The sequence below is a fragment of the Salvia hispanica genome, chromosome 2 (assembly GCF_023119035.1).
Source record: "Salvia hispanica cultivar TCC Black 2014 chromosome 2, UniMelb_Shisp_WGS_1.0, whole genome shotgun sequence".
Lineage (NCBI taxonomy): Eukaryota > Viridiplantae > Streptophyta > Magnoliopsida > Lamiales > Lamiaceae > Salvia > Salvia hispanica.
This window is the reverse complement of record NC_062966.1, coordinates 15136154-15154570: the sequence shown is the minus strand read 5'-3', so window position 1 is coordinate 15154570 and position 18417 is coordinate 15136154. Positions and strand designations below refer to the sequence as shown.

The following is an 18417-nucleotide window of genomic DNA, read 5'->3' as shown; positions in this document are numbered from 1 at the left end:
ATTCATGTATTTTTCATCCAGATTTGTAGTCAATTTTCATGTCATTGTCTAATTAATAAGAAAAGTGCTTAATATATAAATGATTTGTTTCAGAATAGTCGACAGAACAAATAAATTTTCAGTTGAAAAAAGGAATAACTGAATAACAGATCAAAAATTGGGCCCATTTTAACATTTAATCTGATTTTGTTATGATTATTTTTTTAATCAACTATAGTAATTTACATGCCTCAATTTACACGAAGATAAATCTAGTTACTGTAATTTCGAAATGTAGGAACATTGAATTATGATCCTTAAATTTTCTGTTACTATAAGATAGAATGTCTCATAATTTAATGATCTAACTTTTAAGTATTCAAGAACATAGAAAACTAATCTATAAGATTCCAATGAAACAAAATCCATTGATTAAATATCCTTAATTTATTTGACGTAATAAGCCCAAAAGCCGTATAATTAATAAAAGCCCCAATCAGTTTCGTTTGGTATCCAAAAAAATAACTCAAATCCAAAAAAATTTAGGTAATAATGTAGGAAATGAAAGATGAAAAGTAGAGATGATAGTGGTTTTTAGTTTTTTCTAAAAACAAGCTCCGTATCCAACCCAAAGGCATCAACCGTACGAAGGCGAAGCAATCGGGAGTTGTTAAACAGGTTGTTGAGCGGCTCGGCGCTAAGTAAATCATTAGCCGAGTACTTATCCGAGCGTCGCCGAAGCGCCACGTGGAGCACGCACACCCCTCCGGGCCTCAGCGTCCGTTGGATCTCCCCCACGAACCTATCCGGATACAGCGCGTGATCGAAGACGTTGGAGAATTCGAAGTCGAAACTCCCGTCGTGGAACGGCTGGCGATGGAAATCCCCCCGCACCACCAGCGGCGGATACGGCACCAGGTCCAGGCCCACCGAATCGGACACCCCGACCCGCCTCAGCGCCTCCACCTCCTGCCCCATCCGGGCCCCCACGCACAGCGCTCTGGAGGAGTTGGAGAGGAGGCCGCGCCGCTTCAGATCCTCGAATATTGCGCCGAACACACGGATCTTGCGCTCCCAGTCGCGGGTGGTCCATATCTTGCGGAGCTTCGGGTTGAGGGTTTTGTTGAGCTGGCGCTGGATGTAGGACTCGTAGGAGGTGTATCCGGGTCGGATCCTTATGCCCGGGGTGGAGAAGGGAGGCGGTGTTGCGGTGGTGGCGAGGAGGAGGATGAGGCAAGGGATGGAGAGGATGAAAAAGGTGACCAGTATCATCACATATTTGGATTTCATCATTTTCTTCTATTTTGCATGCCTTTTTTGTTTAGTTTATACTTATAATGCGAATGTGTGGAGACTCGATAGAGTATGGAGATATGCATGTTGTACATGTGTGACTGCATAATTAGGCGGTTATATCAATGTTTTAGCTTCATATAGGCTGCACCCCTATAACCACGCTCTCTTAATTAATCAATATGTATTCGATCTTTGATTGTGTTAAATTTAATTACAAAATTGTTTCTACTCAAACAAATAATTTCTCTTCTTCATTTAACAACTCTCACTTATTTATCTAGCCTTTATTGCTTCATTAATTAGCTTGGCTTTGTGGTTATGTACACTCATAGATGTATGTTATTGAAAAGCAATATAGACCCTAAATAAGCGTTAGTATTGATTAATTGATGGCAGGGACCCTGATTACAAACATTGTTTTTACTTTTTATATAATTTGTGGTCGTTATGAATGGATGTATAAGATATATTACAACAAATAAATTTCACTATCATAAAACATGCCTCTCATTTTCAAGTTTTGTATCAGCAACTAAAATATAATTACTACTATGTACTTTAAGTTATCTTGACCACTTACAAATATGTTATTCAAGAATGTTTTTATTTTTGCAAAAGATTCAAAATCTAGTTAAACTAAAATCAGTTATATTTATTTTAATTTTTAAGGCAAAATAAGTCAATAACTCATGTGCAGTTGTTCTCAGCAATATACCATTAATTACATTTAAAATAAAAATACTCATAATGTATTTAATTTTATAAATGAACTAAATTAAAATTTGATTTAACTAATTAATTGAATGGGTGATCTCGCCGCAGGGGGCACCTCTCTTATTTAATTTAATCTTCCAGAGCTCCATTCTCTTCACACAAAGTCTTGGAAATTTGATTTTAATTAATGATTTAATCAAAATGAAATATAGTGATACATCTTCCCATTTTTTATTAACAAAACATTTAGCTTGAAGTAATTGAATGGAGTAAAATTATACTCGGCACACTGTTTTGATGAGCTACGTTAGTATATGGGCCATTTTGATAATAGGACCGAGTATAGTAATTAACAATAAAATTTGAAACTAGGTCCATTTGAGATTGGAATGATAGACAAGTTGGGCCATGGATCTCCATAAAACAAATAAAGGTATACTCCTCATAATTACATTTGTTACCCTCTCGTGATTTTACTAAATTAGATTCCCAAACATCACATTATTGGAAAATTAAATGCCTCGTGCACCATGTTTTTTGCAATGTCAAATGTCACGTGATAATGGTTGAATTGAGAGCCAAATTTTTTTAACAAGATTGAATGTCATAATAATAGGACATTTTAACTGGATATACATAGTTATAGTAATGCACCAAAGAGCTCAAAAGCATCTTTTTTTTGGATGGTTAAATATCTTTAAATTTAAAGGTCGTGCTAGGGGTGAGCAAAATAACCAAAAACCGCATATCCGAATCGAATCAAACCGAAATTTTGAAATTCGGTTCGGTTTTTTCGGTTTTCGGTTCGGTTCGGTTTAAAAAATACAAAAAAATCGATTTTCAGTTCGGTTCAGTTTAGGCGGAAAAAAAAACGAAAAACCGAATTATATTTTAAATATATTATTATATATTTTATCCTACTAATTTAGTATATTATATCATATATATATATATAATATATTCTTTTAATATATTTTTATATAATAAATATTACATATATTCTATTAATTTTATATTATATATATTTATATTCTATTAGTATATATAAAATAAAATAAATTAGATATATTAATATATAATATTTTTTTCGGTTTTTCGGTTTTTTCAGTTTGTTCGGTTTTTTAAGATCGGTTTTCGTTTTTTCGGTGTTCGGTTTTTCGATTTTTCGGTTCGATTCGGTTTCAATTTTAGCCTAAATTCGGTTTTTTGGGTTCGGTTCGGTTTGGGCGAAAAACCGAACTGAAACCCGATTGCACACCCCTAGGTCGTGCCACGGAGGACTTGAACCTGAGCCGGTCTTAGCCTCAGACATTAACCTCTCTACCGCTTGACCAACTCACACACACTACTCAAAAGCATCTTTACTCATAGAGTTCATAGTACCTAAGGGGCAAAGCGTTTAGGAATTTTGACAACTTTCCTAAGACCAAGTTTATCGGTGCTAGTGGCCAACCAGCGACCGCATGGTCTCTCAAATCCTCTCATGATTCCTCCGATGAGATTCTGCCAAATGGCACAATCTCATTGGTTAATATTTTTATTAACAAAAATGTATATATCTTTAATATATTATATAAAAAAAATGTGAAAAATTATACTAAAATTCATAGTTTTTCATCCTCTATAAATAGAAACCACATTTGCTATAGTTTTGCATATAAAAAATCTCATCTTTTCTCCACATATACTCCTTTTTTTGGTATAATTTCTTATTTTGTAGTCATTTTATTGTTTTTTTTATAAATTTTAGTTTGTCATTTTTTTTTTACTTTTTAATAAATATTATTATTAGAGATAATATAAAAAATATATAATGGTATGATTAGGTGATCATTGATAAACCATGAAAAAATGTGTGGTTAAGTTGGATAAATATTAATGGTATGGAAAATGACGCGGAAGAGATATAAATTAATTAAATATTAAAAAGTGGATAGTTTAGTTGGATTGGATGGTGGTTGAATACAACGGTTTCTTATACTCCCTCCGTCCCAGAGAAGTTGGCATACTTTGAAAATGACACGGGATTTTAGGAGGGTTTGTTTTTTGTGTTAAATGGAGAGAGAAAATATAATTTTTATATTCATGTGAGAGAGAACTTTTTCCAAAAAGGAAAATGTGACATCTTTTGTGGGACAAATTAAGAAGGAAAGTGTGTCATATTTTGTGGGACGGAGGGAGTAGTATTTTGCAAAGAGATTGTAAATATACTTATACGAGAAGTAAATGGTAGTATTTGGGATACTAAATGACTGGAATCTATTGATGCAAATATGATAATTGAACATCTAATTACTAAGTACTACTACTATTTAAAACACCCGATTTTTCACTAGTTGAATGTTAAATGTGATGTAAGTTGAGAAAAGGCAGGAAATTAGTATAGTAAAATATTAAAATGGTGCACATTCTTAAGTTGGATTTGAGAGAGTGGCCGATCTTAGAGCATCCACAATGCCGGTTAGCCGATTCGCGTCGCTAGCCGATCGGCTAGCCGAACCATTGCAGATCGGCCAGCGGCGAATCGGCCAGAGAATCGGCGTGGGCTAGCCGATTCAGGGGCGCTGGCCGCCATTGTGGCGTGCCGATCGGCCAGCGCCTATTTTCGTTTTTTTTAAATTTTTTTTGAAAACCTATATATACGAGATTTTAGTTTCATTTTCATTTGCACCACTTGTTTTAACGAGTTTTCTCTCTCTAACTTTCGTACAAGAGCATCATCGAGCGATGGACACAACAACGAGTCCAGTCCGGCGACGAGCGGCTCTCAGACTCCCACGGTACCCGTGGGATCTGGATGGGGCCAGATGGGCCCAGGGTTTAACGTCCCTTGGGGACAGTTGATGGGGATGATGGCTGGAGCGCCGGGGATGCGGGGGGGAACCGTGGGGTATGCCGGAGCCGGGGGGCAGGGGGGCCAGCGGCGGGCAGGCAAGCCGGGGTGGGGAGGTATGCCCCAAATGCATGCTGCAACAGATGATGGGGATGATGTGGCAGGGAGGGATGCAGCACGGTATGCATCCCGGGATGCAGGGGCCACCGGGGGGGGACACGGTCTATCGTCCCTCTCTTGATTTTTTGACGGCTTCGTCTCACACGTCGACTCCGGTGGAGACGCAGTTCACTGGCGATGACCTTTTGTCATTGCATGAGATGAGGATCGATCTCGGGGATCCCGGACACTCCCGATCCAGCGGGGCGGGCCGCGACGAAAAAGAAGAAGACGAAGGGGAAGGCCAAGGCGGTCGGCGAGTCGTCGCAGCCCGCTGTTGACGACACCCCCACCCGGAGGAAGTGGACGGAGGATGAGTACGCCGGGGTGGCCAAGGCGTGGTTGACGGTGTGCGACGATCCGGCGGGGTTGCGAACAACCAGCGAGTCGTCAACATGTGGGCGAAGATTAGAGCCGCCTACTGCGGGAGGAACCTGCCCGCACGGGAAGGACTTCAGCGGGGAGGAGTGTAGGAAGGGGTGGGAGCTCATTAGGGCCGCGGTCGGCCGATTATTCGGGGTTGTACGCCAACGCCCTCCGCCATGCGGGCCGACTAGTGGGCGAGAATGAGGAAGACGCCGGAGGATGGCGGAGAGTCGGTTCCCCTTGCCCAGGGAAGTATAAGGAGTTCCTCTTCCGGGAATGCTATGTGTTGCTTTGAAGGACTCGAGAAGTTCCGAGGCGGGGTGCGAACTATGGCAGGTGACCGAAGAAGCGAGAGGCGGAACTATTCGGCGACTACGAGCGGCAGCGGCCGGCGGATCCCACGGCCTCCCTCGGATGCCGAGGAGTTTTCGTCCCCTCCATCCGTTGCTCGTCGCCCTCGCTCGGTTGGCCAAAAGCGGGCGCAACGGGTAGCGAGGGGAGGATCCCCCTATCGCCCCACGAGGTCATCTCGCCCCCCCCCCACCCCCACGCACGTACACGTTATTCTCGCGTGCGAAGACGGAGGAACGTATGTTCGAGGTCTTCCAAGAGTGGAAGGCCGCAACCGACCCCACGGAGAAGATGTTCCTCTACTCGATGCTCGAGAACATGCGGGTGGATTTGGATGCCTCGAGGGCACTGGTGGGGGGTTCAGACGCGGGCTCAGATGCCCCGAGTGGTGGCGGCGAGGACGGCGGCGGCGGCGACGAGGAGTAGAGAGTGGCGGGGCTCGTGTGTGGAAGCCCTTTTTTTTTGAAAAAAATCATGTATTTTTTTAAAACTATGTACCTTTTTTTTAATGAAATGAATGAATTTTCCCATATATGTCTCGTAAATTTAATTCCATAATTTAATCGTAAATTTTATTCCGTAATTTAATCATAAATTTTATTCTGAAAAATGTAGTTGTTTTTGAATTATTTTTATTGCGGCTGGCCTAAATCTGATATGACAAGTGGATTTTTAGTGCTGCTAACATGGCAGAGAGAGGGTGGCTGGCCTATTAGGATTCAAATTCCCATCATTGATATATGTACCACAATTTACTGTTCTCATTTGTTTAAAAACTTATACTAGGAGCGCCTCCCTAAACATAAAGGACGCGTTCAGTTTCCCGGAAATGCTTAGAAATGCTTGGAAATGGGTTCAATTAGGGGTCATATCCATTGTTCAGTTTCCGAGATACATTTCTACCAAGCCCTCGAATTTATCAAGGCCCGCACTATTCATATAAGAAATAGCCAAAAACAAATCTGTGGATGGATGTGCAGGAGATGACAGCGATTGAATAGAAGAGGGAGAGGAGATGAGTCGGACAGCGATTCAAGCACTGACGGTGCTGAATCGAAGCCGAGTGAGCAGACCCGAGCGACTGGACGACGATGAGCAGGGGCGGCGCGGAGGAGACGGCCACATCTGCTATTAGTTTGCTGTGAAATCTGGGTTTATAAGAGGTTCCACACTGCGCATGGAAGAAAATAACTTCCAGAAAGTTTATTGAATTTGAAGGAGATCGGCATAATTCAGCTCCGTCTCTGACGCGTGGTCGCCTGCCGTGCAGATTAATCTTGTTTGATATTTGGGAATTTTAAAATTTTAAGGTCATTTTCGTCAAAAGACATAAAATGGAATAAATAAATAAATTATTTGCAGGCAAAACTGAGTTTAAATCTTGCACACTGAACCCCTGTTTTTAGTCTCAAATATGTGGGCTCCATGCATATAAATCAGATCAAATATGTGGGCTCCATGCATATAAATATGTGGGCTAACATTGTAATACTCCATCCGTACCATAGTAATATAGTCATTTTGTCATATTGATACGTTAATAGAGTCATTTTCCTTTTTAATAAAAATCAACACATTTTTCCACACATATTACTCTCTCTTCATCTCTTTATCTTTTTCATGTTCCACTTAATTCTCCCTTTACTTAACTCATCTAACACCATGCCGAAAAGAAACGCCTCAATTACTATGGAACGGAGGGAGTATTTTTTAATGTTAAGATTATTTTTTATATATGCAATTGTTTGAACTGTTAGCGTGTCTGAGTCTGATAATAAACGTGTTCGTTTGCAGCGATTTCAATACCTATGGATTCTATTAGCCATTTCGTCAAACATGATTTGGGCAACAGATATTTCTTAAGGAAAACTCTCCCTCCTTTTCTTCAGCTCCATACTTCTCTATCAAAAACTCCAACAACACAAGCTCATATCTTCCATTTGTATATGTATACAGACACACAGCTTTAAAATAATCCTGCTTTTTCCTCTTCCCTTTATCCACTTCTTTGCCATTTGTTCATACCGAAAGGTGGAGCAACTCAATTTTGATGATGTCGAGTTTTCTTCATTCAACCGCACAGAATTTGTTGTTGTCTCCGTTTTTAGGCCGGACGAGGGATCTAACTCCTGTTTCCGGTAGGGCCCGTTTCAGCAATTATACGTCTCAGAAACCCTCACTGAGGAGCCGCAATTTCGGGATCGTCCGTTGCGGTTTGGGCCAGGTTCCATTTCCGGACCCCGAAAATGCTGACTTTTTAATCAAGGATTTGTTTGGTAGAGTTGAAGGGCTTCTATACACTGTTGCTGATGCTGCTGTGAGTTCTTCCGATGCAGTTAGTACAACCAAGCAGAATAGTGATTGGCTTTCTGGGATTACGAATGCCATGGAAGTTGTTTTGAAGGTTGGTTATAAATATTATCCTTGTGAATCAAGCCAACAAGTTTTCTTTTGTGTTTTGAAAAGGCTTGGACATGAGTTCTGGGATAGTTGAGGTTGAGGAGAAGTTTGTTGGAATCTGACAATTGGGACTATTGAGTTATTGTGATAAATTAAAAAAAAAAAAAAAAAACTCTTGATGGATTATGAAATGAATTATGCTGAGTTGTGGAATTCTGGATTTTCTTGCCTATGTTTCTCTTGTTTTATGCAAGTATTTGCACTATTATGAAGTGTGTTCTTTATAGACAAGGTTTAAATGACAGACAAGCCTATTTCTTCTTCTCCATCATGTGTCGAGAGTCTTGAGACATACTATTTGTTGTTTCAAACATGCTATTTATGGCACAATACTACAATTGTGTAACAAAAGTTTTTAAATGTTCAGGTAGATTATATTTATTTCTACATTGAAACGTTGTTACTCTTTTCAGGTTCTTAAAGACGGGCTTTCCACTCTGCATGTTCCCTATGCTTATGGTTTTGCTATCATTTTACTGACGATACTCGTTAAGGCTGCCACTTTTCCTTTGACAAAGAAACAGGTTATTTTGATTTTATCCTCTCATGGTTTTAGTACAAGTTCTCCTAAAACATTCTTCTTGTTTTATTAGTATTTGTTGATTTTTGAATAGATACTTGTTCAACTTAGAATATGCATAAAGTTGGACTGTTCTGTGTAGCTTATTTAAATAGGTGTCTTCAAATGTGATGTGTAGGTGGAATCAGCAATGTCCATGCAGTCTTTGGCACCTCAAATAAAAGCTATTCAGGAACGATATGCTGGTGATCAGGTTACTCTTTTGTCCCTTTAGGATTGTTGATTTTCTATTCATATAAATGGGCTCAGATTTCTTCTGATTTTTGGATGATAACTTTCCTTCTCACTTTCTTTGACATTAACTGTCTGGGATTGTTGGGAACACAATTAGTTATTTGGCAGCATGAGGCCCTCTCGGAAATCAAGGGGGATGCAGGATAATCAGGATTTGTACCTTTTTTACATTTGCTCTGTATTTCATATATGTAACTGTCTCTGCAGGAGAGGATTCAACTCGAAACAGCTCGGTTGTACAAGCTAGCTGGTATAAATCCATTGGCAGGTAATCAACTGACTGTGAAACCCCTTCTGTTAATTGATTATTAAAATAGCACAAAAAGTAAAATGGAGAACAATCATATCAATTGTTGTAGAGGATTTGCTCTTATGATATGCCCACCAGTGGAGCAAAATAAATGTTTATGTTGCATTAATCTTGAATTCATATGCTTTCTGTTGTTCCTTATACACAAAGTCATGATCTTTTCCTATGTCTCTATTTGTTCCAGGATGTCTTCCTACACTTGCCACTATTCCTATATGGATTGGGCTTTACAGAGCTCTTTCTAATGTAGCTGATGAGGTAAAGTGCCCCACCATCTTGTGCTTCACCCTTTAGTTTCTTGGTCCGTTTCTTGAAGCATAAGTATGACTTTACGTACAATGCTGAAGCTTTATTTTAATTGGACTTCCAACTTTATTATCAAGGGATTATTAACGGAAGGCTTCTTCTGGATACCCTCACTATCTGGTCCAACAACTGTTGCTGCTAGGCAAACTGGTAGTGGTACCTCTTGGCTATTCCCCTTCATTGTAAGACTTTATCATAGTCCTCATTCTTTATCAAATGTGCATTACTTTGATTTCTGAAGTTCTGCACCAGTTGTTATATTAAGTTAATGTTACCATTTGCATGAATATTTTAATCGATAATAATATCAACATATCCAATTCGAGCATTAAATTTGAATGTGTAGGCACAAGAGAATGTTTTACTGGCGTATAAGCTCTTGAGAAGTGTTTGGAAAAATAAGCTCTTAAACAGCTTCTAAGTTATGAAACTTACAAGCTCCGTACTAAATAAGTTCCTCATCCCAATATTATTTTTTAAATTTCATGATCTTATAAGCAACAAGCACTTCACAAAACAAATCATACTATGATTTTTTTCCCAATATATACCTTTCTAATCTCATCTAACTAAGATATTCAATCTCTGATTCACATTTTTTTCTCTATTTTAAAAGTTCAATTATCTAAACACTTTGACAACTTCTAGGCTATGAGGCATTACATCTTGTGAGTTGTCGAAAATAAGATTAGGCTAACATCCTTGACTGTGAAGCAGTTAACTATAGAGACATATAGGAGAAATAATAAATTGTTTACTGACTCTAGAGAGTTTCCCATATATATAGGGAGCAGAAAGCTGTGTTACTACAAGGTTAAATTTACTCCTAAAATAACAATAAATATACTCCGTATAAGAAAAACCTAGATGCAAAAGATATTCTACAACACTTGTATTCTTTATGTTATCTACAAAAGGTTGTTGTGCTACGGATATAATAATATTCAAGTGAATCCTATTAACAAATCTTTTCTGATCTTATGCTAAGTATGTGCCGATGTCATATATAATAGTAGTTATCTTTGAACATGATTTAGTACCCTTCTGGTTCTTATTTATTTCTCTTCTCTAACCCAGGATGGTCATCCCCCCCTTGGGTGGTCAGATACTTTGGCATATCTTGTCTTGCCTGTTCTACTGGTTGTCTCTCAATATATCTCTGTACAGATCATGCAACCTCCACAGGTTTGCCATTGCATTCCACATATTTGATGAACTTTTGTTAAACTGGAAGTGAAAGGTTGCATATATCTTTAGTTCTGTGTTTGCATATCCTTAACTGTGTGTTCTCTTTGATGGAAAAAGGGTGGAGAACGTATGTTTTCAATTTTTTCTCACTCTTTTCACTTGTCTGGAGCATAATATAGTTTTCCGGGGCAAGATAGAAAATATTTCCTAGCAGCCCCTTTTGCCTCCTTCACACTCCAAATGGGGTATTTACTGTGATAATATTTCCTGCTTTTTCCTATGCTTTCCATCTTAGAGAACATGAGATAAAAGACGAAGGTGGGTACCACTAAAAAAAGATGTGAGGACTACTAAAATGTGATAAAAATATTCACCCTGAGTTTTCTTTGCACTGTAGTTCATCTTCTTGCTTTCTTGAAACTCCATTTCTGATCCTAAAGTTATTCTTGTGATGGAGGAGGTATATTCTCGGAAAGAAATTTGTGCTAAATTTTACTTCAACTAGCAGTCGACCATGCCCCCCACCCCCATTTCTCTTAGTTCATACTAAAGTAATCATTTCAATTTTCTGATAACTATGTATTCAGTTAAAAAATTCTAACTGCGCTTTAATTTGACCACTGCCAGAGTAATGATCCTAATGTCAAAAGTTCTCAAGCCATAACAAAGTTGCTACCATTGATGATTGGATATTTTGCCCTCTCGGTTCCTTCTGGTTTAAGCCTTTACTGGTATGCTGTTCAATATCTGTGCTACTTGTCCTATTGAAATAATTTCCTCTATTCTTTTCCCACCCATTGTAGTTTCCTCTCATCATTTATGATTGTTTGCTGCTATCTGATGCAGGCTTACAAACAACATCCTGAGTACGGGGCAGCAGGTATGGCTGCGTAAATTGGGTGGTGCAAAAAGTCCTAAGCCAATTATTGATGACAGTATAGAAAAGAAGCCTATCCAAACATTAAATTCCATCTCTGTGGCACCACCAGCCAAAAAGGTGGTTGAGAAAGAAGAGAAACGGACTCCAGAAGGGCTTCGTCCGGGTGAAAGGTTAAACAAATGTTTTTTTTTATCTTGGCTTTTTTTGCTTTATTTGAATCACATTTTTGCTTATTCTGTTCAAATTTCCAGGTTTAAACAACTAAAGGAGCAAGAAGCTCGAAAAAAAAGGCAAAGAGAGGAAGAGATCAGGAAGGCTGAGGAGGCAGCAGCTAATGGACTTCAGATTACAAATGGCAAAGTAAATAAAGAAATCACTTCACTTGAAGGGGAGGCTAGTTCTTCGAACATAGATGGCATTTCTGTGAACGGTAACAATGTCAAGTCAGAATCAAAGGATGATGAGAAGTCATCTGCTGTTAGGGAAGAAAATCCTGGTATTTTAGATGATCGCAAGAATGAAAGAAGTAATCTGCATATGGACAAAAACATTGAGAAGGTACTTTATTTCTGTTTTCATTGCAACCTCTTACTTTTCTATCAGGTTGACTTTGCACCACTGCATGTTATATTTGCGTCAAGTACTTTCATCAGGTCTTTTTTTATCTGAATAAGAATTAGAAGGGACATACTATGGCTTTCTGGTAAAGGCTTAGTTGAACTCTGAGAATATATAGTCATTTCCCCTGTTCGTGATCGAAAAGTATATTGTATTGGTATCCTCTTTTATTGTGCGATATCTACACGATTATGTTTAGCAGTGTCCTTCACATTGTGATATTCTGTTTCATGTTTTGAATCCAGGATTGAGTTCATTGCTACGCTGCATTTGGAAACAACACAGAAATGTTCGAGAAGAAAATAGATAGCTTGGCGGCAACAATTCAGCTAGTGCAGATAGAGGTGAGAATGCATGAGCTTTGCCTATCAACATTGAAATGATGTAAATCATATTAGAGGTGAAAATGATATACAGCCGTGTGAGAGAGAGAGAGAGCTAGTTACTTTTGTAGCATCCATGCAATAAAGTTGGGTCAATTATGCCCATTTCAGTGAGGTGGGAAATTCTTACTTGAAATGTTTCTTGCAACCCATCTTTTACACAGCTCATATATAGCAGCATTTCTGTATTCTTCTATTGAAAATTTTAATTAGTTCACATCACATGGTGCAATTTCTTGCTTTTTATGGTTTTGCTGTCTTCATTTCTTGAAAATATTAATATTTTGAAATTTATTGTACATATCAGCGAAGATTTCATTTTAACAAGGGCTAATAATGCATGTATGAGTAATGAATATGAATTGTTTGTCAAACTTTTTTTTTTTCAGGTTCAGCTTAATTTGATTCAAGCACAATTTTGGAAAGATTATACTTGGAGCTATTGCCGTTTCAATAAAAAATTTCTAAACATACATAATTACAATTAAAAATTCGAATATTGATTTTTTTTTTTGGAAATGTCATGAAACAGACATAATTACAATTACGTTTTATTGTTTAAAATATTAGCAAAAGGCATCGCTTTAAGCTAGCTTGTTTTTGACATATTTATGTTAAAAGACACGTTAAAATTATAGAATTAATTCATTCATGTTCGTAATTCATAAAATAAAGTATGAGAGATAATCATTGTAGAATTTTGGCATGTAGTATTTTGAATAGAAATTGAAAAGTGGGGGATAAATAAACATCATGGCCTACTCGGTAAATATTCAATGGTTGCAATTTGCAAACTAACAATTGAAAACTCTTTTTCCAATCTTTATGCACATGAGATGTATGCATATTATGATAAGGATTCCAATTGGTTTAGTGGATATTGTCTCATGATTGAGTTTTCAAGTCATAACCCTCTAGATTATGTTGCTTGGCCGCGTGCGTTACATCAATTTGGTAGTATAATATTATTTTTCTTTATAAGAATCAATACATCGTTTACATTTTTGGTAAGCATCGCTAATATTTAGTCAATATCAACATTTCCATGTTGTATTAAAGAGTGAATTATATAAATGGTACCTGATCTTTCGTTTTCGCACGCAAATGGTACCTGATTTTTATTTTATATCGTTTTTGGTATCTAGTGACAAAAATAACCTTAGGTACCAAACTTGAGATTATTTTGTTATGGAGGATATTTTAGGAAATTTCCATTAAATAGTATACCAAAATGTGATTATTTTTTTCATTTCTTATTTCTTTTTTTCTTCTTTAGTTTCTCCTTCTTTCTTTTATCTTCATTTTCTTCTTTCTTTTTAGTATTTTATCTTTCTTTTTTCTTTCGTTTTCTTCTTAGTTTATGTTTCCTCTTTTTTTCTTTTCTCTTCTTTTTCTTCTTACTTTTTAGTATTTTATACATACATCTAATTGCATTCATAATATAAATCAAGAGCAAAACACCTAATTAAATTAATTATTTAAAATATTTAAATCAATTAAATATTTTTTATTGAATTATTTTATACTCATTTTATGGTTGAAACACCTAACTAAATATTTAACTCATAATATCATCATGAATACAATTCACAATTTTAAATTTTTATCAAGACTATATTGATTAGATACTAATTTAATATAAAATAATAATAATATAATTATTATTATTATATTGTGTGATTCATAATTTAAATAATTATATTATTATTATTTATTAATTACAACTAGTTTTTAGTACTATACCAATAATATTATTACAATAATTAAATATAATTATAACTATAATTATAATTAAGTATATTTGAATGATATTAAAAAATAAATTAATTATTAATTTATAACATCAAAATAATAATATTAATATTGATTAATAATAATAGTATAAAGAGTGAGAAGAATGAGAGGAAATTATAATATCACTTTTGGTACTTAGTTTTGTATGCCCAAAATAACCTTAATGATACAAATGGAAATATGTATTTGTTTAGAGGGCATTTTGGGGTCAAAATTGCATTAGGTACCAAAAATGTGATTTATAGGTACAAAAAATGATATAAAATAAAGATCAGGTATCATTTACGTGCGAAAGTGAAATATCAGTTACCATTTATGTAGTTCACTCTTATTCAAATAGTACTTGTTATTAAGATGGTCGAAGATATACAAAATAATACTCCTCTTAGTTCTAAATAAGAGTCACATTGGTGTGAGCAAGGATTTTAAGAAATGTGAAAAATAGTGGGTTAGAAAAGTTAGTGGAATATGTAATCCACTTTTTTTATAGTTCTGTAATAGAATGTGAGTTAAGTGAGTTAGTGGAATGTGGGACTTGCACCTACTTACTATTTATGATAAAAGTGAAATGTGATTCTTAGGGCATTCACAATAAGAGCCTATCTCTGGAGCTCATCTCCATTTTTTCATGCCACTTTAGCAGACCCATCCCAGAGCCTATCTCCCTGCAATGAGAGCCTATCCAATAGCCTATCTCAGAGCCCATCCCATTTCCATATCATCACTATTTTTATATTTTACTTTTAATTGTTAGTCTGAAATAAAATGATATAAAATAGCAAGAAAAATAAATTAAAGACAACTCAATAAAAAAACAAATTTCATTAAAAAGAAAATATCCTACATTTATAAAAAATATAGAAAAAAATAAACTAAAAATATTGATAAAAATATTAAAAATATTGTGATTAGAGAAGAGTAAAATGTAGAGTGAGATAAAATAAAATGGGATTAAATGTGAATAATTGGTGGGGAATGGAGTATATAAAGAGTATAAAAAATGAATTAAAAGAAAAAAAGAAGAAGAATCGGCTGAGGCTTAATATCGGCTCAAGGGCAGAGGCGTTGGGGAGGGAGAATCGGCCCTTCCCCCACAATGGTGACCTAGGAGAGCCGATGAGGGGGTCGATAGATAGGCCCTTGCTATCGGCCCCCATTGCCAATGCCCTTATTAAAGTCTGGTTTGTTCATTATACGTCTCTTACAATTAAAGGAAAAATCTGATTTGTTCTTAAAACGTCTCTGAAAAATTAATAAATCAATCTTTGATAGTCATCATTTTTATTCAGCCTCTTTCCCCACTTTTGAGTTTTGGATCCCCTGATTTTGAGGCTTCTCCATTCTCACTTTCTAGATTTTCTTGTAGCGTTGGAGATAATTGATACTCCATAAAACTCCTTATGTCCACAGTTAAGCGTCCGTATTTGCTATTTTAGTCTGTCCATAGTTAAAAATTACAATTCAAAACTATAAATAACAAGTAGGCTCTACATTCCGTTCACATTTAATAAAAATGAGTCTTATATTCCGAACTCAACCGAGACTCCTAATAGCAAATGGAATACTATTTACCTACGATATACAATTAATCCCCAATTATTAAAATCATTGTCATTTGTTGTTGAGCACACGAGTAAAAGGTTGATTTAGTCCCTTTGTTTGGTGTGTTTACCCATCAATACATGCGTAATCGATGTGTAATTTTGGATAATCAATGTGTACTTTTAATTGTTACGTCGATATTATGATATTTGCATGATATTTTATTCTAAAAAATGAAATAGTAGTAGTAATAATTATGATAGGTATTCGCTTATGAGATATTTTCAAATAACGCTCTAAACGACAGGAAAAATTGATCATTTGCCCTAAGCAAAATTATGCATGATATGTTCTTGTGGACTGAGTTTGGGCTCGAGAAATTAAAAATGGAGCTTCAAGTTCGTACTCCGTTAATTTCTGATTGTGTAGAATCGGTTAAAAGAAATGGATAGGGCTATCGAGACAATAATTTGGAGGGCAAAATGGGACGAATTATGAAGGGGAAACAAAGCAAAGTCACATGGAAATTAACGTGCACAAGGGCCCAGCATACCCTGCCACGTCATCACGTCGGCTGCTTTTGCGGACATCTGTTGTTACATGGTTTCACCATTCATTATTCTGGATTATCTCCTATTATTATTATTATTATTATTATTATTATTATTATTATTATTATTATTGCTGCTGCTGCGTACATGTACGGTTATATAGTATTGCACTTCTGTTATTTAACTTAATGCTGAAATTAAGCTAGTATCCCATGTGATTACCCTGATTATAGTTTAATTAAATTATGAATGGAAAGTGAACATAATCAATATAGTACTAATTTCAGACGTTCACATAAAATCTTTTTGTGACGTAATTTCAGATTCGCAATATAAAAACAACACATTATTGTGTTTGTGTACTTCTTTTCGTAATCACTAATAAATAAACCTCTAATTAGTTCATTTGTGTTTCTGTCGACTTTAAAATGCTAGTACGTACATAGAATTATGTTATTACCCAAAAAATACACATTACTATGTTTTCTATAGTACCATTCCTCCAATGTAGAAATATAAAGCAAAGGCCTATTTATTGACGATTAATATATGATCAACTCTATTGTAACCAGACAGTTAAAGGCTGAAAGCTAACATAGGATTAAGAACAAAGCAGTTAACCTTGATGTCGCAATACATTTCGTGCACTTGAGGTAATGATGAAAATTTTAATTGCAAAATGAAGTACCTAAAATTTGTCCTATTTAGGGGAAAATTGTCCTTTTGATTTGATCCCCCCCTTCATATATCTTTTTGATAGAGAATGCATTTAAATCATTGAAAGTACGTATAGTAATTTTGTAAAGAGTAATTGAACGAATCAAAATATATTATGTTAATAATGAAAAAACATTTTCTTCTTTGTAGTGGCTCAGATTTGTCGGTCACGTAGTAGCCATATATTTATGTGTTGAATTTGTCTACATGTCGATGTGTACGAAATTCACATTGTGTTATGACTTGTGGGCATCTCACATGATTCAATTCTTTCTTATCGACAAATCAATTATTATAAAATGATAGAAATCCATGGGTTCCATCCTAAAACCAATTGGTGATAGGAGGAGGGCCCATGAGACTTATATACTAGTTTCAGTTTTCTCTTGACACCGATGTGGGACAGTCATATGTTATATTTTTAGTTTCAATTGCCAACACCCTCCCTCAAACCCTTCAAGGTGAACCTTGGAGGGGTTGGACTTTTTCTATTTTTAGTTTCAATTGCCAACACCCTCCCTCAAACCCTTCAAGGTGAACCTTGGAGGGGTTGGACTTTTTCTAATCGATTGGACAATCGGCCCAATTTTTTTTGGATCGGTTGGACCACTTGGCCCATATTTTTAAGTCCAGATATACTGCTGGATCAGCCATTTTTTTGGTTTCGGCCCATATATACTGCTGGGTCAGTTAAATTTAACCCACAGTCGGCGACCCGCTCTGATACCATGATAAATATCGGTAAAGGGAATTCTATATTTCATTGATATATGACTTTGTACATTAGACATTATTATATAGGCTTAGGAAAAACTATACAAGGAAAACCTAATTATCATTAATTACATGATTCAAATCTCCTATGATTGGTATAATATAATCTTGTGTATCTTCCTCCGGATATAGCGAGATACTCCGTGATCTTCTTCCAACACTCCCCCTCAAGTTAAGTAACGGGGTTTCCGATACTCAACTTGCATAATACCTCTCGAAAGGATTTTGAGTTCACGGCCTTTGTCAGGATGTCTGCTAGCTGATCTTCAGACTTGACATATGGCATCTCAACAAACTTTGCTTCAATGTTATCCTTTATGAAGTGTCTATCCACTTCCACATGCTTGGTTCGATCATGTTGAACCGGATTCTCTGAAATACT

The 18417-nt window shown here is 36.3% G+C and overlaps 1 protein-coding gene and 1 pseudogene across 1 annotated transcript; one reads left to right on the top strand and one right to left on the bottom strand.

Moving 5' to 3' along the window:
• Positions 1–407: 407 nt before the first annotated feature.
• On the bottom strand, positions 408–1296 carry LOC125208044 (annotated as a pseudogene).
• A 6204-nt stretch (positions 1297–7500) lies between these two features.
• Positions 7501–12874, top strand: LOC125207161 (inner membrane protein PPF-1, chloroplastic). Its single transcript, XM_048106387.1, has 11 exons — positions 7501–8102; positions 8572–8682; positions 8857–8931; positions 9180–9240; positions 9467–9540; positions 9666–9770; positions 10666–10773; positions 11404–11507; positions 11623–11826; positions 11908–12214; positions 12520–12874. Exons 1-11 carry the CDS (start codon positions 7749–7751, stop codon positions 12523–12525), a joined length of 1509 nt encoding a protein of 502 aa, XP_047962344.1. The 5' UTR covers positions 7501–7748; the 3' UTR covers positions 12526–12874.
• Positions 12875–18417: the final 5543 nt, after the last annotated feature.

Bases quoted from the DNA above. Each gene is read 5' to 3' on its own strand.
- LOC125207161 (XM_048106387.1), top strand. From the start codon at position 7,749: ATGATGTCGAGTTTTCTTCATTCAACCGCACAGAATTTGTTGTTGTCT. The intron at 8,103-8,571 runs GTTGGTTATAAA...TACTCTTTTCAG, and splicing joins CCATGGAAGTTGTTTTGAAG to GTTCTTAAAGACGGGCTTTC. The intron at 9,541-9,665 runs GTAAAGTGCCCC...TTTATTATCAAG, and splicing joins TTTCTAATGTAGCTGATGAG to GGATTATTAACGGAAGGCTT.